This window comes from Leuciscus leuciscus (genome assembly GCF_965113295.1).
Source record: "Leuciscus leuciscus genome assembly, chromosome: 4".
In the NCBI taxonomy this organism is placed as follows: Eukaryota; Metazoa; Chordata; class Actinopteri; order Cypriniformes; family Leuciscidae; genus Leuciscus; species Leuciscus leuciscus.
This window is the reverse complement of record NC_138728.1, coordinates 45956024-45981993: the sequence shown is the minus strand read 5'-3', so window position 1 is coordinate 45981993 and position 25970 is coordinate 45956024. Positions and strand designations below refer to the sequence as shown.

The 25970-nt window shown below is 38.5% G+C and overlaps 2 protein-coding genes across 2 annotated transcripts in view; one reads left to right on the top strand and one right to left on the bottom strand.

The window, feature by feature from the left end:
- Positions 1-25970, bottom strand: part of LOC309496529 (uncharacterized protein) — a 259879-nt gene that overhangs the window by 129355 nt on the left and 104554 nt on the right. The window lies entirely within an intron of this gene.
- On the top strand, positions 12015-14532 carry LOC309497612 (murinoglobulin-2-like). Its single transcript, XM_082167890.1, has 7 exons — positions 12015-12226; positions 12310-12522; positions 12752-12870; positions 13545-13626; positions 13711-13794; positions 13896-14001; positions 14123-14532. Exons 3-7 carry the CDS (start codon positions 12752-12754, stop codon positions 14161-14163), a joined length of 432 nt encoding a protein of 143 aa, XP_082024016.1. The 5' UTR covers positions 12015-12226; positions 12310-12522; the 3' UTR covers positions 14164-14532.

The window sequence follows — 25970 nt, the reverse complement described above, 5'->3', positions numbered from 1 at the left end:
CCACGTATGGCTCGTGACGTTCACAGTTTTGTTTTGGCTTGCTCAGTTTGCGCCACTGGTAAGACTTCCAATCGACCCCCAGATGGGCTCCTTCAACCGCTGCCGATCCCTTCGAGACCCTGGTCCCATATCGCACTAGATTTTGTCACCGCCCTCCCACCCTCTCAGGGTAACACGGTAGTTTTGACCGTGGTGGACCGGTTCTCGAAGGCGGTCCATTTCATTCCCTTGCCCAAATTACCCTCAGCCAAGGAGACAGCGTTGACAGTCGTTAACCACGTCTTTCGGTTACATGGCCTCCCGACGGACGTGGTTTCCGACAGAGGACCCCAATTTGTGTCCAAATTTTGGCAAGAGTTTTGTAGATTACTGGGTGCGACGGTTAGTCTGTCCTCAGGGTTTCATCCCCAGAGCAATGGCCAAACTGAGAGAGCCAACCAGGATTTGGAGAGAACGTAGCGATGTCTGGTCTCCAAGAATCCTTCCTCATGGAGCCAACAACTGTCAATGGTGGAGTACGCCCACAATTCATTACCAGTATCATCTACGGGCCTATCTCCGTTTGAGTGTAGTCTAGGTTACCAGCCACCAATTTTTCCTAGTCTGGAATCTGAAGTCGCGGTTCCCTCCGCTCACGCCTTTGTCCAGAGGTGCCGTCGCACTTGGACTAGAGCCCGCGAGACTCTACTCCAAGCGGGAGCGCGCACCAAGGCTAAAGCCGATCGCCACCGGTCTAGGCCTCCCGTATACGTCGTTGGTCAAAAAGTGTGGCTTTCTACCAAGAACATTCCTCTCCGTTCCGTCTCTAATAAACTAGCTCCCAAATTTATTGGCCCGTTCACTGTCACCAAGATCATTAGCCCGGTGGCAGTCCGCCTCAAACTCCCTCCAGTGTACAGGAGGATTCATTCCGCCTTCCATGTTTCCAAAATAAAGCCCGTGTTTCGTTCTCATTTTAACCCGCCTGTCCCGGTTCCCCCCCCGCCGCGTCTCGTAGAAGGGGAACCTACGTATTCGGTTAATCGTATTCTGGACTCAAGGCGGAGGGGACGTGGATTCCAGTACTTGGTGGACTGGGAAGGTTACGGTCCGGAGGAGAGAAGTTGGGTTCCTGCTAGAGACATCCTGGATCACTCTCTTATCGATGATTACAATCGACAGGTAAGGGAGTCTGGGGACGCCAGGAGGCGTTCCTAGGAGAGGGGGTACTGTCACGGTTCATGAATTCACTGCTTTCTTCATGTCTCGTGTATTTGTTGTTCTGTGTGTGTGGGTGTGTGTGAGTGGGCGTGGCTGCTCATTTCAGCTGATCAGCGCGCCAGCTGATCTTATTCCCCTCACCAGCTGCTGCCAATTCACTCGCCTATATAGACTCATCGCACTCTCCCTTCTTTGTCAGATCGTTGTTTTTGGTGTCTTCAGTGTGTCGTCGTGTACCATTCCAGTCCTGTCCTGATCCTGTTCCTGTTCGGTGTTTCGTGGAGTTCGTCGCGTTGGATGTTCACTTCACTGGATTCACCGTCACCTGTCTTCATCTTCACGCTGACCATCTAGTCCCTGCGCCACCAGCCCACCCGTGAATTGTGCCTTGTGTCTTTCTGACCCTCAATAAAAGAGTACTTGCATATTTGCTTCCGCTTCGTGAATTATGACAGTAGTCACTTGGACTATTTTAACGATGTTTTTAATAACTATTCTGGGCCGGCGAGTTTGGGTCCCTCTGAAAGCCTATGGAGGAGTCAGAAAGCACTCAGATTTCATCAAAAATATCTTAATTTGTGTTCCGAAGATGAACGAAAGACTTACATGGTTGGAACAACATGAGGGTGAGTAATTACTGACAGAATTTTCATTTTTGGGTGAACTAACCCTTTAAAGGTCCCATGACATGCTACTTTTTGTAGGCTTTAATGTAGGCCTTAGTGGTCCCTAGTACTGTATCTGAAATCTTTTTCCAAAAATTCAGCCTTGGTGCAGAATTATAGCCACTACAAGCCAGTCCCAGAATGAGCTTCCTTCAGACAGGCCGTTTCGGTGTCTGTAGCTTTAAATGTTAATGAGGAGGAGAAAGGCAGCGCAAAGTGGAGGGTGGGTGTGGCCTTGACCTGTCACGGTTGTTGAATGCATTGGTTCCTTCTTGTCTCGTGTCTATGTTGTTTATGTGTGAGTGGGCGTTGTCCCGCTCACGTGTCCGTCAGCGCTCCAGCTGATAATCATCATCATCACAATCACTGTTCACAGCTGCGATTCATTTCCATTCCATATCTATACTCACACCTTTCTCTGTTCCAGTGTCGGATTGTTTGTTGAGGTCCTGTGTTTGCCGTGTCAGTGTTCCGTGGAGTTGCCGTGTCTGTGTTCGCCCTGCCTTGTCTTCCTGCCGTTCGTGTTCTTCGTCATTGGTTTCACCGCACTCCAGCACCGGATTTTGGATTATTCACCTTCACTGCACCAGCGCACCACAGACCATCAAGTCCCTGCACGAGCCTGAGTCGCCACCTTCCTGAACTGTTTGTGTTTCTTTGTGAGCCTAATAAACGCTTTGAGTATCTGCAATTGCTTCCGGTTTTGTTTACCATGACATGACCATCTTGCGGCAAGGTACCATGCATGTTTACGTTGGATATATTGCAATGGCACGAAGACACACAGTCGTTCAAGCATTTCAGTTCGACCCAGAATCGGATCCAGATGGAGAAGCAATGGATGAAGAAGTTGCAACTCAGCGGCACCAGCAGGACGTTTCCGAATGGTTAGTTTAAAATATTATGTCTGGATACGGTACTTCAGTGAATAACAATAATACTTAAAATTAGATATATGAAACGACAAAATGATTTTACATAATTTATTTGTTTACATAATTTATTTGTTTACATAATTTATATTTCATATATATTAAAAGTAATATATATATATATATATATATATATATATATATTGTGGTATACATCTGAAACAGATTTATACAGATTTGTGCATTGTGTACAGCTCTATAAATAAAATTTGTATGTTTTTTTTAACAAAAAAAAAAATCTAATTATTTCTTCTCTCTCACATGCTGATAATTTTAAAACCGGTTTTAATTGCTGTGTTAGCTGTTTAAGCTGCAGATAGCATGGGGGGGAAACTGTTTATTGTGCCTCTATGTTCTAGTACAGAGATCCGTAACGTCTGTAATTTATCTTATTACAATTACATCAAGCTCTGCGATCTTGAAATGCGGATATCGCGCGCACCATAATATATATTATATTATAACCAACAGGAAAATGGTTATCCAAATAACAAAGAAGTGTACAACACTCGCGTTACAGTGTGTGTATTCACACACATACTTGATGCTGTCTACCTTTACATTAGCGCAAGTAACTGCATAGCTAATGTGACAGCCACATTCTACGTGTAACAAGCTAGGTAACCATAAACAGTAAAGCAACACACTTATATATCATTAGTTGACTTGCTTGTCCGAGGTGTGTAGCTGAGCCAAATAGAGTTGGTACTGATCCAGACTTTAGTTTCAGACGTTCAGCAAGCCCAGCTCTGTATTGACCCAAGTTGAGGGAACAGACGTCGGTGAAATGTTTGCCGCAGACATTCAAAACTTTGGGAAGTTGTGTCGGCGCATTTCCAGAGAAAATGAAATTAATCCACTGGTTCTGGATGAAGGAACTAAAAAAAGGCTTCAGTGTTCATTTGTACATCCAATTATTGAGCAATTATTAAGCTTCGCTCGCTCAAAAGCCATATCTCTCGTGGACAAACTAAAATCACGCGCGCGCTTTTCTACTTCCTAGCTCATATGCTCATGGTCGGGAAATATTCTCTGGGCGGGCAAAGCAGAGAAAGGGGAGGTAACATTTCTCCTTATGACGTCATAAGGAGGAGATTCAAGATCAGCCTGATTGAGCCTCCATTTTCTCAAAGGCAGAGAAAGATAATGTAGCAGAGCGGGCGTGGTTTGACTCAAATTGCTGTAATTTCCGACTACGCCACCTGGGGAATTTCACCCCAAGAATTTAATATAACCTCTAAGCTAAGGCACACACAGGTCCCAATCACCGTTGAGTCAGAGACATAAGTAATCGTACAAAAGTATTTTATTTAAGCAACATTCATAGTTAAAAGAGGCATTGACCAGCAATCACACTCATCTCAATTGTTTAATTCTGTCGTTGGCAGCAGAGGAACCTGGGCTTACCCGCAGAGGCAGTCTCGATATATCACCCTTATGAAAATTACTCTATACACAGTGCACACACACTAATACACACTCAACGACTCATGTCAGAGAGGACCACGACACACAGTGAGGACGTCACCACCTAAATGGTCACTCGTCTGCCCCCGGGTGCCCAGGCCCTGCCAACAAACAAAAGAAAAAGACATCAAACAGTGATATGCAAAAAGAACAAAATGATAATTCCCTAATACAATAATCAAACCAAAATAAACATACAAATTCAAAAAGAGATAAATCAATTAAAGAAATAAACAGGAAAAACAACGAGGAGAAACTCAAACATATCACTGAGAACAGAATTTACTGAAAACAGTTCACTCAAGACGATTCACTCGAGACAGTTCACTCAAGACGGTTCACTCAAGACGATTCACTCGAGACAAATCACTCGAGACAGTTCACTCGAGTCAGTTCACTCGAGACACTCGGGTCGGTTCCCTCGAGACGAAACACAAAACAAAACACAAAACAAAACAGATGAAACAGAACAGAACAGCAGCCGATGAGGAGCAGAGCAAACAGCAGTTTATGATGAAGCAACGGGCAGATAATTCTCATGCAGGACGCCACTACGGTCCTTATCGCGTGCCTAAAAACAAAACAAAAAAGGTGTTACACCGCGATTCCCTCTCCCTTGACTTCACGCTCGAGCAGTATACTCACAAAATATGCTGTCCCGGGATTACTATCCCCGAACTATGCGGTAGATGGAGCCAGAAGTCTCCGACAAACTCGTTGGCAGAAAGCACAGATAGATCTTACACTACGTTAAGCATACAGATTAGTCAGATTACCCGCTCAGCCGAAGCAAAATTTCATTTACAAAACACCGTCACATACAAATGCCTCCCTTACCTGTCTCAAATGTCCATACTAAACTCTCCAGAAAGCACACAGACTGGCAAACAGCACTGACAGTGAATAAGCAGCTTCAGCGATCTTTTTACGAGCAACACCTGACACTGCACTCCAACAAAACGCAGCAGGGCGCCTGGGTAACGTCACGGCCCCGGATAGTGACGCACACTAAGGAACCGGTAACCCATGCTCTTATACGCACCGGATGCCAGGCCATTGGCCAAATCATAACAAGTAGGAGGGGTCATAACCCTTCCTGCTACAATCTTCCCCTCACTTCTGTATCGTCGCCCCGACGATAAGCAAACCCTTGCCACTCAATTCCAGGGCCTAAAGTGGACAGACAAAATTAAAAATGAGCCATCATAGCGACAACACACTTAAAATCATTTACAGAGGGCGATGGATAGGCGTCATCATTCCTAAAATCAGCTACAGAGAACAATGGATAGGCATCATCGAACTCAACCCAGCTACCGAGAACAATGGGTGGGCGTCATCGTTCCTAAAATCATTTACCGAGAACAATGGATAGGTATCATCGAACTCAACTCATTCAAGCGGACTGGCACTCATACTGAGAACCGAGCGACACAAGTTCTCTTGCCATGACGGCTACACACTGAGAAACAAATGATGCACAAGTTCTCTTGCCATGACGGCTACACACCGAGAAACAAATGATGCACAAGTTCTCTTGCCATGACGGCTACACACCGAGAAACAAATGAAAGCAGAGGGCGGTGGGAAACGCACTCTGAGGGGCCTATAAGGACACGGGAGAACGCCAATATGGACTCCCCCTCCCGTTGCTTCATGACATTACTGGGATCTCTGCGCTATGCCTCGGGGCAATAACAAATCTCCTCTCGGGCTTCCCCCTCCAGGTAGTCGAATAAAAAAGAAAGCTTGTTCAGCGATCCCCATATACCACTCTCTCGAGGCACAAAAACCAAAAACAAAAACCGAAGGTTGGGGCACTACAGGTGGAGCAGTATAGGCACTAGGCAAGGCTGCATCACACCCGGATACACCAACTTCTGGCGCCTGTAGCTGCTGCATCCCGGCACTATCAGCTCTTAACTGAGCTACCAACTCCCGCAACTCCAGTAATTCTTCCTCCATTTCAAATGAAATCAAGTAACCTTACCACCCCGGACAAGGAGCCACCTGCACTTACACCACGCTGCTGTTCTGTTTCCAAAAATGAGAAAAATCAAAAACACACAAACAATATAACACAGAAAACCTATTGTCTCTGACCCAATCTGGCAATAATCCTGCCGACTATACGCCAAAATTGTAGCAGAGCGGGCGAGGTTTGTCTCAAATTGCTGTAATTTCCGACTACGCTACCTGGGGAATTTCACCCCAAGAATTTTATATAACCTCTAAGCTAAAGCACACACAGGTCCCAATCACCGTTGAGTCAGATACAGAAGTAATCGTACAAAAGTATTTTATTTAAGCAACATTCATAGTTAAAAGAGGCATTGACCAGCAATCACACGCATCTCAATTGTTTAATTCTGTCGTTGGCAGCAGAGGAACCTGGGCTTACCCGCAGAGGCAGTCTCGAGATATCACCCTTATGAAAATTACTCTATACACAGTGCACACACACTAATACACACTCAACGACTCATGTCAGAGAAGACCACGACACACAGTGAGGACGTCACCACCTAAATGGTCACTCGTCTGCCCCCGGGTGCCCAGGCCCTGCCAACAAACAAAAGAAAAAGACATCAAACAGTGATATGCAAAAAGAACAAAATGATCATTCCTTAATACAATAATCAAACCAAAATAAACATCAGGGTTCGTACACATTTTTACCATTAAATTTCCATGACTTTTCCAAGACTTTTCCATGACTTAAAGGTAAATATTCATGACATAGTTTTCCATAAAACATCTGTGTATACATGTTAATTAACTCCTTGTGGGCGGGTAACGTTAGTAGCGGATGAAAAATCTAAATGTGCTTGAAGAGCTCTTTTCCAAAATGCGATAAACGGCATAAAAAACAAAACAAAAAAAAAACGAGATTGTTAACAGATCATTAGAAGTCCTCAAAATTAGTCAAACTAATCTTATATTCTCTCTCTCTCTCAATTTTAATTGTTTATTAATAAACAAGTATTTTCTGTGTCGACTGCAAAGACGAAGTTGACTGACTCGCGATCTTCTTAGTAGTGAACGCCGGAGAGAAATGCACATTTCATACGGATTAGGCTACATCGTTTTATTTTGTTTTGAATTGTTCTGTTTAAAAGTAGATATTTCTGTAGATAATAGATATAGGCCTATTTCAGTTTTGTTTAGGTCTTTGAGGCGAGTAGGCTACCTTTTACGCTGAGTTTCGGTTCATGGATGATCCAGTTCACTCCGGTGCCTCTGTGTCGTGATTATCTATTTTCTGCTATTTACTTTTTATTTAGGCTATTAAGCAATTGGTTAATGAAACATTTTAAAATCAAGATACAATTAATACAAAACGAAATTCGTTTAGGAAGGCTTTGTGCTTTCTGTTTGAGGTCTCTGTGTAAGTTTTAAAGTCTTTTAGTGCCGCTCTCAGAGGACTCATTACCGTAATGGAGAACGGTCACGTAACATTGTTTTTTCCTCATAAATGTGAACACGGAAAATAAAAGACCAAATAATTTTTTTTAAAGAAAAAAATCATATATATTTAAAATGTTTAACAAAGAGGCAAAAAGTCATAAACAAAAATCTGAAAATTTGTCGATATTTTTTTCTTTTTCGCACAGCATTTGGTGTAGCCTACAGTTCAAATTTAAATGTTGGCGTTCAACTTTGCGTTTTAAAAATAGCCTACTTACAACAACCCTTCATTTTTCTTTTTTCATTTGGGGGTTAAAGGAAAAACGAGTGGACACAAAAGAACACGGACCTTTTGGACAGAAAGAATACATGAAAGCCAGGGTTCCTTATTAAATTCATAAAAGAAACAATACAGGGATAGCCTACTCTCAAAGAAATGCCACAATCAAGGGAGAAACATGAAGAAACTTAGCATAGCCTATGTGCCGTTCGCATAAGGGTCTTTCCCTGACATTAATACTTGGATAAGACATTAATAATAATAATTTGTAGGGCGGTGGGTGAGATATAAACCTACTAACGTCCTCCGTTGCCATGATTTTTGGAATGACTGATCGCAAAAAAAAAAAAAAAAAAGTTTTAGTCGGTTAATGGAAACGCCATCCTTTTGCAATAGTTATTTATCGATATTTAGAAGAAAAAAAAAGTTTTGCTCAAATCTGTAATGGAAAGGCACATACGAAGCTATATGAAAATGCAAAGCAGCTTATTTTAATTTGAAGCACTGAGCTGATGACAGCAACACAAGAGCCACACAGGTGTGGCTACTTAGTCGCTGTCCTCAGTGCCGTAGAAAAGCGCTGAATGAGTTCCCCTTCATGTCCGTTTCAGCGCTTTTCTGCGGCACTGAGGACAGCGACTAAAACTAGATGGGCCAAAAGAAATGGGTCCCCTTTCATGTCCGTTTCAGCGCTTTTAGTTAATGGAAACGCGTCATTTCGCCTCTGACGCGCGTAAATTTCTAGACACGTCAGGCGCGAATTTGACGTGCTATTCGCGTCCGGTGTGAACGCACAGTAAAACGAAAAAAGTATTGCAATTTGTTTCCCCAATTTTATTAATTAAACAAATTCAAGTACACAGATATTTTGAAAAACAAATTTCCATGACTTTTCCAAAACTTTATGAGTTTATTCATTTTCCAAAACTTTTCCAGGCCTGGAAATTGCCATTTTAAAAATCCATGACTTTTCCAGGTTTTTCATGACCGTACGAACCCTGAAACATACAAATTCAAAAAGAGATAAATCAATTAAAGAAATAAACAGGAAAAACAACGAGGAGAAACTCAAACATATCACTGAGAACAGAATTTACTGAAAACAGTTCACTCAAGACGATTCACTCGAGACAGTTCACTCAAGACGGTTCACTCGAGACAGTTCACTCAAGACGATTCACTCGAGACAAATCACTCGAGACAGTTCACTCGAGACAGTTCACTCGAGACAGTTCACTCGAGACGATTCACTCGAGACGGTTCACTCGAGACGATTCACTCGAGACGGTTCACTCGAGACGGTTCACTCGAGACAGTTCACTCAAGACGAGTCACTCGAGACGGTTCACTCGAGACCGTGGCGTCAGTTCACTCGGGTCAGTTCCCTCGAGACGAAACACAAAACAAAACACAAAACACAAAACAGATAAAACAGAACAGCAGCCGATGAGGAGCAGAGCAAACAGCAGTTTATGATGAAGCAACGGGCAGATAATTCTCATGCAGGACGCCACTACGGTCCTTATCGCGTGCCTAAAAACAAAACAAAAAAGGTGTTACACCGCGATTCCCTCTCCCTTGACTTCACGCTCGAGCAGTATACTCACAAAACATGCTGTCCCGGGATTACTATCCCCGAACTATGCGGTAGATGGAGCCAGAAGTCTCCGACAAACTCGTTGGCAGAAAGCACAGATAGATCTTACACTACGTTAAGCATACAGATTAGTCAGATTACCCGCTCAGCCGAAGCAAAATTTCATTTAAAAAACACCGTCAAAAACCCAAAAGCTCGATTTACACCGATTAAAATTTCTAGAAACTTGGGGACCAAATACAGGCTAGGGGAACTCATATTAATGTTAAAAAACCTCAGAAAGTGAAAATTTCATGTCATGGGACCTTTAAGATTAAAGTGATATTAGGATTCAATATACTAACAACTGTATTTCACAGGTTCTGAAGCCTAAAAACAAGGCTATGTATTTTTTTGATTCAACTCACCCCTACGGGATTGGTGATGTAAAATATGTGACTGTCTTCAGGTTGCACTTACAAATATAAATATTATGTTCAGAGTTCGCAGTTCAAGGTTTGCTGTTCGAAGTTCGCTGTTCCAAAGTTTGCTCTTCATTGATGTTCACTGCTGTTACAGTTACAGAGTTACAGAAGTTACAGAAAGTTACAGAAATCATAAGAATGGAAACAAGAAATGGTTGCCTGAACTTGATTGATGCAAGTTCATTCAAGAATAAACCACAGAACCACATTCAAGAGAAAACCACAAAGAACATTGAACATGACGGAAATGTCTAATGAGTAGACTAAATAATTGATTGTGTTTCTTTTGTTTCTGAGAGTACATCTAGCAAAAAAATATATATATATTAATTTTTTTTTTTCGAAGGTTTCACCTGATAAAGAACCATGTGATGCAGTCATAACGGTAGGCAATTTTTTTTTAAAGTAAAGATGTGTGATTAACATACCATAAGTTAGAGCACGAACATATTACATGTAGTACCGTTATGAACAATACCAGTTTTAGTTAACTTTTTTTTTTTTTATGTATTTGCAAAATATTTCAATATGTTTCAGATTAGTTCAGATGAGGAACACGGAGACACAGTCCTAAAGGTAATTAATAAAATCTATGCAATACCATAAAACATTTTATTAAAGAAACAGTGTCATATTTATTACATTTATAAATTGATTAAATTACAGAATAGCCAACAGTACACATTCAACTTTACCAACTGGCCAACATAGTGAAATTTACGGAAGAGGATTAGGGCCAAGCAATAATAAAAATAAATAAAACCATCTCGAGATTAAAGTCATTATAATGCGAGATTAAACTCGTTAAATTTCGAGAAAAAAAGTCGAAATACAATCTTGAGAATAAACTCATTAAATATCGAGAATAAAGTCGTTCTGTTTCGAGAAAAAACTCGTTAAATTTCGAGAAAAAAGTCTAAATACAATCTTGAGAATAAATTTATTACATTTCGAGAATAAAGTCGTTGTGTTTCGAGAAAAAACTCGTTAAATTTCGAGAGAAAAAAACTCGAAATGCAGTCTTGAGAATAAACTCATTAAATTTCGAGAATAAAGTCGTTGTGTTTCGACAAAAATACATTTTGTGTGTATGTTACAACGTGGGGGGTTACATTTTGTGTGTATGTTACAACGTATGTTACATTTTAACAGAACGATAAACGGTAATTTAAAAAATGTGGCATGGATTCAGTGCAACACATGTGCTGGATGGCTCCATAATGACTGCGCAGGTGTTGGTAATGTCGACTCTGATAGCCACTTCTACTGTGGATGCAAAATGCAATATCCCCATCCATTTGTAAGGTCAGTTAGATAACAACCGGCTGAATGTGCATTATGCCACTTATTACACGACTTCTTGCCACATAAGTAAATAATTAGACACGAAATATTGATCTGATTCAAAATATTTAACTAGCTCTTTAAACGCAAAGGTTCCGCGGTGAAAGCTATTGCTAGCACGACAAGTTCAAACTAGACGGACAATTAAGAGATACGATATACAGTCATACTACTTATTACATAGCATTCCACCACATAAATAATTATGGGGATAAGAGATATTGATTTAAGATTAAGCTGTTATAAAATCGTACTTGTTTGTTGTCTAATAATCCAACAGTGTACAAAAACACTGTCGCAAAATGGCAGCATCTGCGTTTGAATGAAAAAGGAGAGAGCGAGTCCACGAGACTGGATGGCATAATTAAATATTGATTCGACTGAGTTTTAATATTTTATTAGCTCACAAAAAAGCAAAACTTCCATGAAGAAAGCCCGTTAAGCCTGTGTTTTCAGCGGTTGTTATCGAGCAATAACACACCACTGGATGGTGCTATTGACCAATCAGAATCAAGTATTCCACAGATATAATAATAGTAGTAAATAGAATGTTAATAGTGTGTTACTCATTTGTTTCTGTGAAGTTATTCATTAATGATGGAACAGTTTTCTAAAGTGTTACCTTTTTGTTTTAATCATGCTCCTTGAGTCACGCGTGTGTCTTTTGTCCTTAAGGCTCTTCTCTCCACTGGTCTCAGTCTGGCTCTGCTGATGACTCTGATTCTCTGGCAGTGGAGATCAGCTCATATGTGCTGCTTGCTGTTCTCACTGCAGATTCAGTCACTACAGCTGATCTGGGCTATGCTAACAGGATTGTTAGCTGGCTTGTGAAGCAGCAGAATGCTTATGGAGGATTCTCCTCCACACAGGTTACTCAAACCTCTCCAATCAAACTCATTATTGCTGGTGTGAATGAGTAAAAGTGGCATTACTGAACACATTTATTTCCCAGGACACAGTGGTGGCTCTTCAGGCTCTGTCTTTGTACGCCACCAAAGTGTTCAGCTCTGACGGCTCCAGCACAGTGACGGTACGGTCAGCAGGAGACACTCTCCACTTTAATGTCAATCAGGACAACAAGTTACTGTACCAGGAGAAGCAGCTGCAGAAACTTCCAGCCAAATACAGCATTGAAGTGAAGGGCTCATCCTGTGTGTCTGTGCAGGTCTGTAGTGCGTTCAGCTTCATTTACTCACACTCACTTTCTCTTTTGGCATTTAATGCCCAGACCAGCAACATAGTGTCGGCCCAGATCCGGGCCACATCTGGTACATTTGGATTCATCGCGTATCAGATGTGGGCCAGATCTGAGTTGACTTTATGTTGCTGTCAGGGTGGTTTTTCTGCTGTGAGATGATTAATGAATGTGTTTTTGTTTGTGTTGACTCTCTCAGATGGCTCAGTTCTACAACATTCCCACTCCTACTGAAGCGAAAACATTGAGCATTGATGCTAAGATTGAGGGAGATTGCAAAACATTGGGACAAAATTTCATTTTGAACTTCACTGTCAAGTAAGAGACATCTTTAAATTCTTCATGCCTTAAAACGGCTTGAATGCAACTCTACACCCTTGCCTCATTTAGTATATGCGGTTCTATGAATATGCAAACGAGCCCCGCCTCCACTCACTCACAGTAGCTCATAGATCCACTCGCTGATGATCACACGTTGATCTGATTGGTTACAAGGTAGTTTGTGACATCAGAAACGCCAGCGATTTCAAACCGTGTTTTTGAGACTGTCTTTGGTTCACTGCAGTTTTAAGGAGAAAATATTCAGAAATGGTGTTGACTTGTGAATATACACATGGTTTGTCTTAAAGCATATTAAAAACACCACATACACATATTAACAACATTAAAAGCTTGATTTTCACCACAGGAGGACTTTAAGTCAAAAGACTAGAACATGATTATGACTTAAGATTAACTAACAAATAAATGTTTTCTGAATATTTTTTAACATCTTAATAAACACAAAAGCAATATAAACTGAAACGGCGTATCTCAGTAGTTAAAACACTACACACTGACTTGAGATGCAAAATTTTTATTATTGACACATTATGAGTGATTCGAGTGATTAAAACTCTGCATGTGTCTTGGTAATTAGACTGGCTTTTGTTCTCTCTTATTTGTACATTTATATGAGGCATTTAAGAACCTTTTCATTTGCTCTTTTCCAGATATGATGGTTTACAGGAAAGGACTAACATGGTCATTGTGGATATTAAACTCTTATCTGGATTTACAGCTGATACATCAATGGTGCGTTTGAGTGATTCATCACAAAATTGTACACATTTCTAGAGTTTCCCTTTTTAAAAATTAACCAGCACTTTTTCCCCACAGCTTAAAGATTTTTGGGGAATGTACAGAAAACCTGTGGAACGGGTCGATTCTAAAGATGATCGTGTCATTGTGTATTTGAAGGAGGTGAGAAAACAGCAACATTCATATGATTTTATGTCATAGGTCGATTTAATAAACGTTTTATCCGTAATGTCCATGACCAATGAGTTTGTTTCCTGCTGTAGATCCCACAAAATATTCCAGTGAATTACCAGATACAAATGAAACAGGTTCTTCAAGTGAAGAATCTCAAGCCAGCTGTGATTAAAGTGTACGATTACTACCAAACAAGTAAGATTTAATATGCCAGTGTTGAATGCTTTGATCAAGTGATGCACATTGTTTATTCAGATTAAATCCATGTACAGGTTTCCATTGTTGTACGAATGTGAACATCTTCCTTTTCCTTCAGGTGATCAGTCAGAGGCCGAGTACTTCTTCCACTGTGGATGAAGCTGAAGAGCGTGACCTTATAGTTCAGCTTGGATAAAGATGTTTGAACTCTCTAATGTTGAATATTATAATGTTTATTCTTTATCCTGGACAAAATTATTTCCAATCCATCATCCCAAATTTGAACAAACCCCCAAATCCTAATCAGTTTTTGGATATGTCTCTTGATATCATGACTTATTAATTTACAATGCATATGATTAATAAAAGTGTTGAAAACAAGTTATGGTGAGCTGGTTGAACTGTTGAATGTGTAGTAGCTACATGCTATGGCAACATTTCAGAATCAGACGAGGTTATCACGATTATATCTTGTGAATTTCTCATCTCATCTCGCCTCTGCTTTTTTTAATCTTGTTCTGAGACACTGTAGACACAAGACACAAGGTTTCTTGAATAACCGTGTTTATGTGGCATAAAGAGCCTTTTTTGGTACTGCAAGAACCCGCTTCATAAGTTCTTAAAAGAGCCTCTAACAGTTCTTCATGTCACTTTATAAGATTCTCTGTAGAACCATTCATGAAAATGTTCTTTATGACCCCATTTTAAACAAACACTTAAATCTTTTTCCTGGATTCTCTTTGTATGTTTGTTTAAACATTGTTTAAACTGTATGACAACTGTTGTCATAGCTTCTTGGCACATAACGGCTACCGTAGTTGCAACACGCATTTGAAAAAGCGAGGCGCTAGAGAGCACTATTCGTTTAAATGCAAAATAGAATTTCACCGCTAGATGGGAGAATTTCCTACACAGCGTACCTTTAAGGACTAACTTATAGGGTCTTTAACAAAAAAAAAGCCTCCAAAATCAAGGAGCTCAAAGGGCATGCTTTCTGCTATAATATCATCAGCTCTCCCCAAAGTCTATTCATGCGGCCAACAGACAGACAGCCTGTTGCATCAACAAATGCTAACATTTTAAACTTCTACATATATTTTGAGTAGATAACCGATAGTATATTCTCAGTAAAGGGTTTCACCCTGTGTGTTTGAACACTGATTAAGGATAGTTTGGGAGATACAAGAAAAGTAAAAATGAACTTATACATCTTATACGTGCAATAGATCATAGTTACAGTAGAAAAAGTAAGATCATGCTTTGAATTAAGATGAGTAAAATTAAATATTCGCTCAAGACAAACTTTACTTGTGCCACAAGCATCTCTGAAAAATGTGTGGTGATTTTCTAAAAGATACAACTTAATCTAAATAAGAGCATGATGTAGAGTCCTCGGATTTCTTAAAAACAAAACAAAACATTGTGACAAACTTTGACAACATGTTTCATGTTGTATGGACAAAATGACTGTTTGAAATATTTTTTTATAAATAAGATCTAAGCATACTTTTTTTCTTTTTTTTTATCTAAAGTTTTTGAACAGACGCTGTTCAGTAAAAAATAATACCTTAGGTTCAATTTAAGCAAATCATTTACATCATACATAAGTCTTCTAAGAAGATAAATAGAAGATGATTTTAATAAAACTTTAAAGATTTGATTTTAACAGTCTTTTAATTTTAAAATATCTCATTTAAACTTTTAAGGTTATGCTTTTAAATTAATTTAGTATAAAACTCTGGATGTAGTGTGCTCTGGAACGCAGACTAGCTTTACTGTGACATTATCCCTCGAGGCTCATCTGGTCTGTAACTCTTCTCGTCTCTGTACGGGTCTGAAGCTTCAGTTCACACTGTAGTTTATCCCTGAAGGATCTGGGGCTGTTTTGTTTATGACAACTTAAACTATTTGCTTTTTGGATTGTTTTTTATCATTGCATAAACAACTACTTCTTCAGTGCTCTGAAAATGTAAGGTGTTTTTATAAAAATATTAATTTAGCTAAAACTATGTTTACATTTTGTTTAAATACATTTTAGTAACATGTTATTATACATTGGTTATATATTTTATTTATAACAATTTTATTTGAATATAGAGATTAGTTCATTTTTTAGGACCGTGTGTGTGTGTGTGTGTGTGTGCGTGTGTTTGTGTGTGTGTGTGTGTGTGTGTGTGTGCGCGCGCAAAACAGCTTAGAAATTATAATAAATTATTTATTTATTTATTTAACTTTTGAAAATGTACAAATGTAGTTTTCTGTGATGGTCGTGTTTAGGTGTAGGGGATAGAATATGCAGTTACAGTACAAAAATCATCATGGCTATGGAAAGCCACCACCATAAAAATTGAACCCCGCATGAAAAAAAAAAAAAAAAAAAAAAATACTGATTGAATCTTTTCATATAAATGAGATTCAAGATTTCAGTTTTTCAACAATCTAAAGTTTTTGAACAGACAATGGGTCTCATTCATGAAACATTCGTAAATATACGAGTAAATATGTGAGTGATTTGCGCGTAAAGAGACATTCCCGAAAATTCTTCTCCTGATTCACAAATACTTCGTAAACGTCAGATTTGATAGTGAAATGTGTGTGTGGGTTAATGAATTCCAATCAGTCGTAAATGGGACGCGCGTGCACGCTCATTCTTAATTACCATAAATCCCGCCCATTAAAACCGACTGACAACTATATATGGGCATCATATTATGACACGAAACGAAGGATTTCAACATGTCTTCTCAAAAGCGAATGAAGAAGATAAATTTCTCAGATGCAGAAATTGAAGTTTTACTATCAGAAGTTGATTCAAAACGCCACATTTTATTTTCAAGCGTATACATAGTGGCGTATCAGGTCCTAAAAAAAGGATTTTTTAGGTAATACCTAAATGCTTTAGGTAAAAATGCTTGGCAGCATATTACAGATGCAGTTAATGGAGTTTCATCTGTTAATCGAACAGTCCCAGAAGTGAAAAGAAAATGGTTCGACATGAAGCTTGACTGCAACACTTGTAACTTGTGCCGCGGACTTGTATAAAGAATAAACAGCTTGAATATAATAAATAAATAAAAATAAAATAAAAAAAGACTTGCGGACTTGTGTTCCGTTTGCAGATGCCATTACTGGCTCTCGTAATAAAAGTAAAAAGAAAAAACGTATGTAATTACTATATATATATTTTCAAAATGCTGTGTAAATATGTACCCGATTATGGTGAATTAAAATGCAGCCTTATTAATGAGCAAAACGTTCGGATGTTAAACGCACTATTTACGCGTGGCTGGGAGCAGGTGTAGATTTCTTTCGTACCAACTAACATTTGGGAAATACGAACATTTTAATGAATCCGAAAATTTACGCCAGAACCACTTTACACACGATTTACACAAAAAATCGTTTTGCTCGTGTTTCATGAATGAGACCCATTGTATTTAATTGAAAAAAATCTTTCAGTTTAAAAAGATCATATTTAAACGTTTACGATTATGCTTTGAAATAAATTTAGTAGGAACAAAACTTTGGCTCTGGAAAGGCGTTAGCAGACTAACATTACATACGCTGTGACATGATGCACAGAGGCTCATCTGGTCTGTCACCCTATATCCTGAAGCTATCATTAATGATGGTCAAGGAACTTCTTTCTCAGAAGACGCAGCGCTGATCGGAAGGGCCTAATAAGCAGCCTATCAATGGGGACAGCCTGAGGGTTCACAGTTTCTAAATGTTTTCATTGTTGCTCTCACTCTGAAGATAGGCCTATGTGGTCATTTTCTCACAGAGAAACATTTTCAACATTTCACATGTGTGAGATGACTTGTTGACACTTCAAATTTTAATTATTTTACATACCCATGATAAATAAAAAATATACTTTAAGTTCAAGTCAAGTTTTTTCCACAGACCATCGATGTAGAATATTTGTTTTTATTTAGACTTTAAACAATTAATTTAATTTATTTCAAAACATATATATTTTTTAAAGATATACTTTAAACTTTTAAGATTATACTTTGAAATAGTTTTAGCACAACCAAAACATTCACAATGTCTCATGAATGACAAACGCTGGTGTGAGAGGGAAACACTCAGGTTCTTTTGTATTTTTTTGTAACTTTAAACTCATTGCATTTTTGTGAACCCATTCATACGTTGTATGGACATTGATGTGTTAGGAGCTACTTATTAAACTCTGAAAATGTAAGATGATTTTATTTATTGTTTGTCTAAAACTAAAATAATTGATTCAGTAAATTTTATATTATATATTGTATATTATAAGCATTTTTATACTTTTAAAGAACTTTTCCACTTTAGTTAAATTAGTAAGATGTTTATTTTATATTATAAGCATTTCATTTATATACCTTTAAAGAACAGGATGTTTTTTAACTTTACTTAAATTAGCAAGATATTTATTTTATATTATATATTTATTTTATAAGCATTTCATTTGAATTATTTTAAAAAACAGAATGTTTTTCAACTTTAGTGTGAAATATACATCATTATTAGAAAATCTCTTTTTATCACTTCCACTGTGCTTGGAAACCCCCCACTATGTGATGGAATGGCATGTGACACAACTGGATGTCAGAGCTCAAAAATAACCCTCATAACTTTATAACTGGGACAAAGTTCAAATATTAAACAATGAACCCCCTTATACTCACAAGGGCATAAATAATCCCATTAACCAATTATTAAGAGGTAGGCAAGGTATTGGCACGACTCGACGAACTGAGGGAAGAGTTAAAAAATGTCCTTAACCAGGAAATTCTAAATATACAGAGTTAATTACAGACGTGGAATGGTGTTCAAAACTGCAGATTTTACTTCCGGGGGCGCAGCCTGCTGCTGACCCTGTGTCTCGCTGTTGTCTCGTGGCGTTTTGTTTGTGTATTGAAGTTGTTATTTTATTCGTTTTTATTTTTGTTCTTTTAAACTGGAAGCAGTATGAATGTGTACATGATCAGCGTGGTCTCGGCGCTGTTTGTACTGGTGCTGGCGGGCGAGGCCTTCGAAGATCAATTGGCTTCTATGGTGTCGAGTCGGACTTATTCAAGAGACTTCTTGCTATCCTTACGATATAACAATAATTATGCTGTCGATGTGGAGATTCCATCAAGTATATGTCTGCACAAAAAAAGGAGATCAAGGACTAAGAAGCAAGTGTCAAGAGGAGGAATTCGCAATAGACTGCGGAGGCGAGGAAGCCGTCATCCCCTTCCAGTGATCATGCTGTCTAACGTAAGATCTCTCAATAACAAGATGGATGAGGTTGCACTCCGAGTTAAACAAGAGGAGGAATTTAGGAGTAGTAATCTCATCTGTTTTACGGAAACATGGCTAAATGAAGATCATATTGTGGACATCGAGGGATTTACCACTATACGAGCCGACAGAGACAAGGTAAAATCACGGAAATCGGTTGGTGGGGGACTCTGTATGTTTGTTGATAAGAGCTGGTCATCGCAGTTTACCATAATTGAACAGACTTTTACCCCGGACTATGAGACTTTGGGTGTATCTTTCAGACCATTTTATCTGCCGCGGGAATTTGGTCGAATAACCATATTCCTAGTGTATGTACCAGGACCTAATAATAGCCTGGCAGCGGAGCATATTGCAGAGTGCTTTACTAGGATCCTAACAAAATCGGCAGATCAACCAGTCTTCATACTAGTGGATTTTAATACACTTTCATTAACAGAGACTCTTCCACACTTGCAGCAATATATTGATTGTCCAACCCATTTCTAACGCACACTGGATTTGTGTTATGGTAACATTGACGACGCATACAAGGCAGTATGTCGAGCACCGATTGGCAGATCGGATCATAATGTTATCCATCTACTGCCAACATACAGACAACGTGTTAGAAGAGACAAACCAGTGGAAAAGAGAATTCAGGTTTGGAGTAAGGATAAAGAAGACATGTTAAAAGACTGTTTTTGCACTACAAACTGGGATGCACTGCAAAAAATGCTGTTCTTACTTAGTATTTTTGTGTTGTTTCCAGTCCAAAAATCTAAAAATTCTTAAATCAAGAAGTATTTACTAGAGAAGTAAAACTACATAAGAAATTATTTTTTGTTTTCAGATAAACAGTAAGTAACTTAAGTAATTTTTGCTTAAAACAAGCTAAATTATCTGCCAGTGCAGTAAGAAAAAAAAACTTAATTCAAAAAAACTTAATAAAAACATAATCTTAAAACAAGATAATTTTTCTTACTGCACTGGCAGATAATTTAGCTTGTTTTAAGCAAAAATAACTTAATATAATTTCTGTTTATCTGAAAACAAACTATAATTTCTTATGTAGTTTTACTTCTCTAGTAAATGCTTCTTGATTTAAGAATTTTTAGATTTTTGGACTGGAAACAACACAAAAATACTAAGTAAGAAAAGCATTTTTTGCAGTGTGTATTTTTTGATTCATGTAGAGACCCTCACGAACTAACTGACTGTATTATCTCCTATATTCAATTTTGTGAAGAAACAGTTATTGACACTAAAGTGGTTAAAGTCTTCTCAAATAATAAGCCATGGCTCTCTAAAGATTTAAAGAAACTCCTTAATGAAAAGAATTGGGCCCGGTTTCCCGATAACGCTCACTCTTAGCCTGCTAAGAAGACTCGAAAGATATATCTAACCAAATTTGTTTATTTTCCTAAGTGTGTTCCCCGAACCATACCTTAGGAAGCCGCTTAAGATATACCTTCTTACGTGGGACGTGACCAGGCGCTGTCCGTGCCAATGGTGCTGAATTGTTTGAAATCGATGGCTCGAGAATCAATTATTCTCTCGTGCAGGGGCTGTTTATGTGAAAAAGCGGTCATCTTTATAAAAGAAGCACTTCAGAAATAGTTGAAATTTCAATTTATTATGATTATTGGATATTATAAAAAATAATTCAAACTATAATAGCCTATAAAAGCGTAGCCAACATATTTAAAAATTGTAACATATAGCCTATTGCTGCCACAATAACCTTTTCAAAAATTTACGTGCCGCCTTTTCTTTCCCATTTTTGTTTGCTGAGGTGGAGCTGCGATGAAATATTGTTCTTGTAAATACTTTCCAGAATTTCAGTAATAAAAGTTTACATCTTGCGTACGGTGCTCGGCAGTGATCAAAAAGGATTTAAACCGTGAATTTTGAATCTCTTGTAAACTCGGAGATGTGGATTCAGACGGCAATTAAATTACCACACGACCTGTTTGTCAAAAAAACAGAAGGTACTAATTTGGCCAGGGATTTTTACGCGGGTTGGGTGAGAAAAACACTGATATTATGGATTCGGACGGCACTAAAATCACCGACTTACCCCTGTAAATGTTTAAAATACCGGACGAGCCCATGAGAAACAATATTAGCGTCCGAATAGGACTTAACTGACAGTAGCCTATGCTTTCACTGACCTTTAAAAGAGCGTTTTAATTCAATTAATAATATTGTATAATAATATAATTAAAAATCTAACAACAATCAGTGTAATGACAATTTTATTCTTTGCATGAAAACACTTGAATTAGCCTAATTTAATACTGTCTGGGTGTATTAAAACTTCAGAATTATATTAATTTAGACCTGCAACAACGCTAAGAGAGAGCTACGAATGGTCCAGACCAACCTTACGAAAGTGTGACTTACAAAAGATATACTTAGCGTACGAACGTTTCGGGAACCGTCCCATAAGGTTAAGAGAGAGGTTAAGGAATAGGTTAAGAACTACTTAGAGATAAGAACGCTTTGGGAAACCGGGCCTTGGGAATTTCGTGAAAATAATCATGAGGGTTTTAAAATTAAAAGGAAGGAATTGAGAGCCATGATACTGTACAAAAAGCAAAAATTGACTTTAAATGTAAGGTAGAGGATCAGTTAGCGAATCAAGATGCAAGGAGTGCTTGGCAAGGCTTGAACAAGATGATGGGGCGTGACTCGAGAGATGTAAATAATGATATTATTATAGGGACAGATGGTTTTAAATGGGTAAATGATTTGAATCTGTTTTATGGAAGATATGATGCAGCTGACAATAGGAATAAGATGAAAGAAATCAGTGATAGGATTCCAGTGGGGCCGCCTATTTGTTTGACAAGTGACCAGATCAGAAGGTCTCTTAAATGCATTAGGCCCTATAAAGCACCAGGTCCAGATGGCCTTAAAAGCAGAGTTTTAAAGATATGTGCAGATGAACTAACTAACCCCTTAACAAAATTATTTCAGTTTTTATTAGACTTACAGATTGTACCAAATACATGGAAGTTATCATTTATACGACCCCTTCCTAAAAAAGTGAGAGCAAAAAATCTAGAGGACTTTCGTCCTGTGGCTCTTACATCAATACTTGCTAAATGTATGGAAAGAGTAGTCAGTTATCACCTGAAACCATACATATCAGAGCAATTAGATGTATTGCAATTTGCATATAAACCGCAAAGAGGGACAGAGGATGCAACGCTCACTATGGTTGATACAATTGCTAGCCATTTACAACAAGCGAAGGCCTATGTGCGTGTTCTTTTTATTGATTACACCTCTGCCTTTAATACCATGCAGATACATTTACTCTTGGAACGTCTCCTTGTTCTAGGTGTAAATGGAGGAATAGTACATTGGATAAAGAATTTTTTAACAAATAGACCACAGCGAGTTTGTGTTCGGGGGTTTAAATCAGATATTATGTTTTTAAACACGGGGGCACCACAAGGATGTGTCCTGTCACCTCTGTTGTTTTCTGTTTATACAAGTGGTATAAGAGTGCAGCAGGAGAATTATAAATTATACAAATATGCAGATGATATGGCACTTGTGGCACTTTTATGGAAAGACTGTGTACATTTTGAGTACGAGGAGCAGGTTTTGAGACTAGAAAAATGGTGTGAAGCAAGTTCTTTATTGATAAATGTAAGTAAAACAAAAGAGTTGATTTTAAATTATTCAGAGCCTGTAACAGAAATCATGTTATGTGATCAAACAGTTGAAATTGTGAAGACTTTTAAGTATTTGGGAACCATGATTGACTGTAAATTGAATTTTTCTGATAATGTGAATCTTATTTGTAAGAAAGCAAATCAAAGGCTATTCTTGCTAAGGAAATTGAGAGAATTTTCTTTAAGTCAGGTTGTTCTGCAAAGAGTTTATACAAGTTTAATTGAGAGTGTTTTAGGGTATAATATAACTGTGTGGTTTGGGCGAGTTACATCTGTGAATAAAGTAAAATTAGACAGAATTACAAGAGTAGCAGGAAAAATTATAGGATCTAAGCAGAAATCAGTCGCACAGTTATATCAAATTGCAGTTCAGAGAAAAGCTTTGACTATAGCAAGAGACACAACACACCCCTTGAATCATGGTTTTGAGTTATTGCCATCACGTCGTCGCTACAGAACACCAAAAGCGACCAAAGCAATATATAAACAAACTTTTGTACCAAATGCAATAAGTCTTTTGAATAAGAGGAATGAAATGTGAATATTTTAATCTTGATGTATATTGTGTATTGTTAATTGTTTTGTGATTGTATGGCGAGACCAAAGACCAATTTTCAGCTAAGGCTGAATAATAAAGTCCTACTACTACAATAGGTGGCACAAATGCATGTTAAAGCGGTTTACAAACTATCATAAAACGCATAAGAAGAAGATGGTCCTGAGAAGAAATAACAGGAAAAATCCAAGCAGAAACAGCTGAATTCTGTGTGTTGTACTATGTTAAAGATGGAGATTAATAAAGAGGAGATTGAAGACATGAGTGATCAAGAAACATCCAGAATAAAACATGAAGATACTTAGGAAAAAATAGGATATTGTCCATTCTTCATTCTTCATTGCTTACTGCTGTGAAACATTCAGGTGTAAAAATTGTAAACGGCAAAAGAAAAGTGAGAGATCATGTGTGTTTTGAATGTGGGATGAGCTTTACTACAGTCGCCCAACTGAAACGGCTCCAAGTAATTCATACTGGAGAAAGACCTTACAAGTGCTCATATTGTGACAAGAGTTTCGCTCAGTCTGGAAACCAGAAAGTACATGGTAAATGGACTGCATTTTATAGCGCTTTCAACAGACCGATGGCCACCAAAGTGCTTTACAGTACATATTGCCTCACATTCACCCATTCATCCACCGACGGCGGTGTCAGCCATGCAAGGCGCCATCCAGCTCGTCGGGAGCAGCTGGGGTTAGGTTTCTTGCTCATGGAAACCTCGACACTTGATCAGGTGGAACTGGGGATGGAACTGTAAGAACTGATTTTCCTGCTAAAACAAAAACGCACCCTGCAATAAAGCCATAAAATGCACCCTGGTCAGCAGATAGCAAAGACAGAGCACAGAACCTTGTCCTGCCCAAACTTATCTCCTTGTCCCCTTGTTTGACTTCAACTCATCCCCCCTCTCCTTCCTCAAGGCACTGAAAGTTCATTAAGAATGTCTATATATCACATATGATGTATCTTGTGAATATGTTGTTTTTCCTTTTCATGTTTGGTGTCATTTTAAGGATCACAGTGCGATTGGTAAAATGGTCTTAATTTCATTGCAGTCATTGGTTTAATGAAAAAGATTGCGAACTTAAGAGAATCCTGTATCTCCTCTCTGACTGATATCTCTTTACGATATCTCCTGAAACCAGGTGCTACCCCCCTGGGGTACATGGATTGGCCCAAACAACTCTAAACAACATTTGTTTAACCCCTGTTGTTCTGGTCTGGTATTTAAGGTGAGGGGACAGAGCAATCTTTGGGAATCTTTTACCAGGATCAGCCCCACACAGTAATGCATGTCAGTATTTTCCTGTTGGAAAACCCTAACACATTACTGCGTGTCTCTGTCAGGAAAACATTACTTACTTTTAGAGTCTTTGAGTAAATGATGTCATATATTTTTTTGAATTGGCTTTTAATAATTTACTTCTGTAATTGGCATGAAACATTTTTACCTGACATATAAATGTTAACCTTGATTTATTCTGTATTCTTCTGAAATCATTATTTCCAGTAGATTAATGTGTAGTCTGGTGTTTCCGCAAACTTTGTCCAGAATAGATCAAACTGGAGGCACTTTGAATGGACCATGGGGCACATCTTAGGAAGACCCTCTGATTTCTGACTATCTCCTGACTTAGCATGTTGTACGCTGCAAATATTATAAAAAAATTACACCTATGGGTCTGTAGTGCGCGACTGCATCGGGTAAAATACTTGCACTGCACCCTCTGACTATTTCAGGACTGGCTAGTTTGTGATCGTGAGCGCGCAGTCGCGACGTGACGTCTCAAAGCGACACTAGGTCCGTAATGAACGAATAATTGAAAGTATGGGATAATCAGAATAATCAAAGATCTAAATTAATTCATAATCAATATTTATGATTATTTTCTAATCAGAAATACGATCTAAATTTGATTATCATTTGAAATTGGAGTCAGATTACGCATAGAGCTAAAGTAATACTAAAACTAAGTTCCAATAAATTAAGTGCACATCACTGGAGCGCTGAAAAGACATACACGCATTAAACCTTCGCCAGGCCGTTGGATTCCGTCGTTGGGCTAATGGATGGTCCTTACAGAACCACCAACCTTCCGGTTTTTAGACAACCTACATGAACCACTGAGCCACTGCCGCCCCATGAGCGACTTCATACTGGAGAAAAGCCGTAGAAGTGTACTCAGTGTGGAATTGGTTTTGCACATAAGGACAATCTGAAGAAACACAAGAATTCACACCGGAGAAAAGCTGTTCGCTTGCCATCAGTGTGGAATTGTTTTTATACAAAAACCACATCTTATCAAGCACATGTTCACTCAAGACAAACGCCTTACATTTGCCGTCAGTGCGGATGGAGCTTCACACTTGATTACAATTAATAGATTATAGCCTAATTAATGTTATTATTCATTTATCTGTTTTATGAATCATTTATAATAAATAATGTGTCTCTGGATATCCCT

What these genes read in the sequence shown, in the direction of transcription:
- LOC309497612 (XM_082167890.1), top strand. Translation starts at nt 12,752, where the DNA reads ATGGCTCAGTTCTACAACATTCCCACTCCTACTGAAGCGAAAACATTG. An exon ending in ATTTTGAACTTCACTGTCAA is followed by an intron (nt 12,871 to 13,544) that starts GTAAGAGACATC and finishes GCTCTTTTCCAG; the next exon opens with ATATGATGGTTTACAGGAAA. An exon ending in TTACAGCTGATACATCAATG is followed by an intron (nt 13,627 to 13,710) that starts GTGCGTTTGAGT and finishes TTTTCCCCACAG; the next exon opens with CTTAAAGATTTTTGGGGAAT.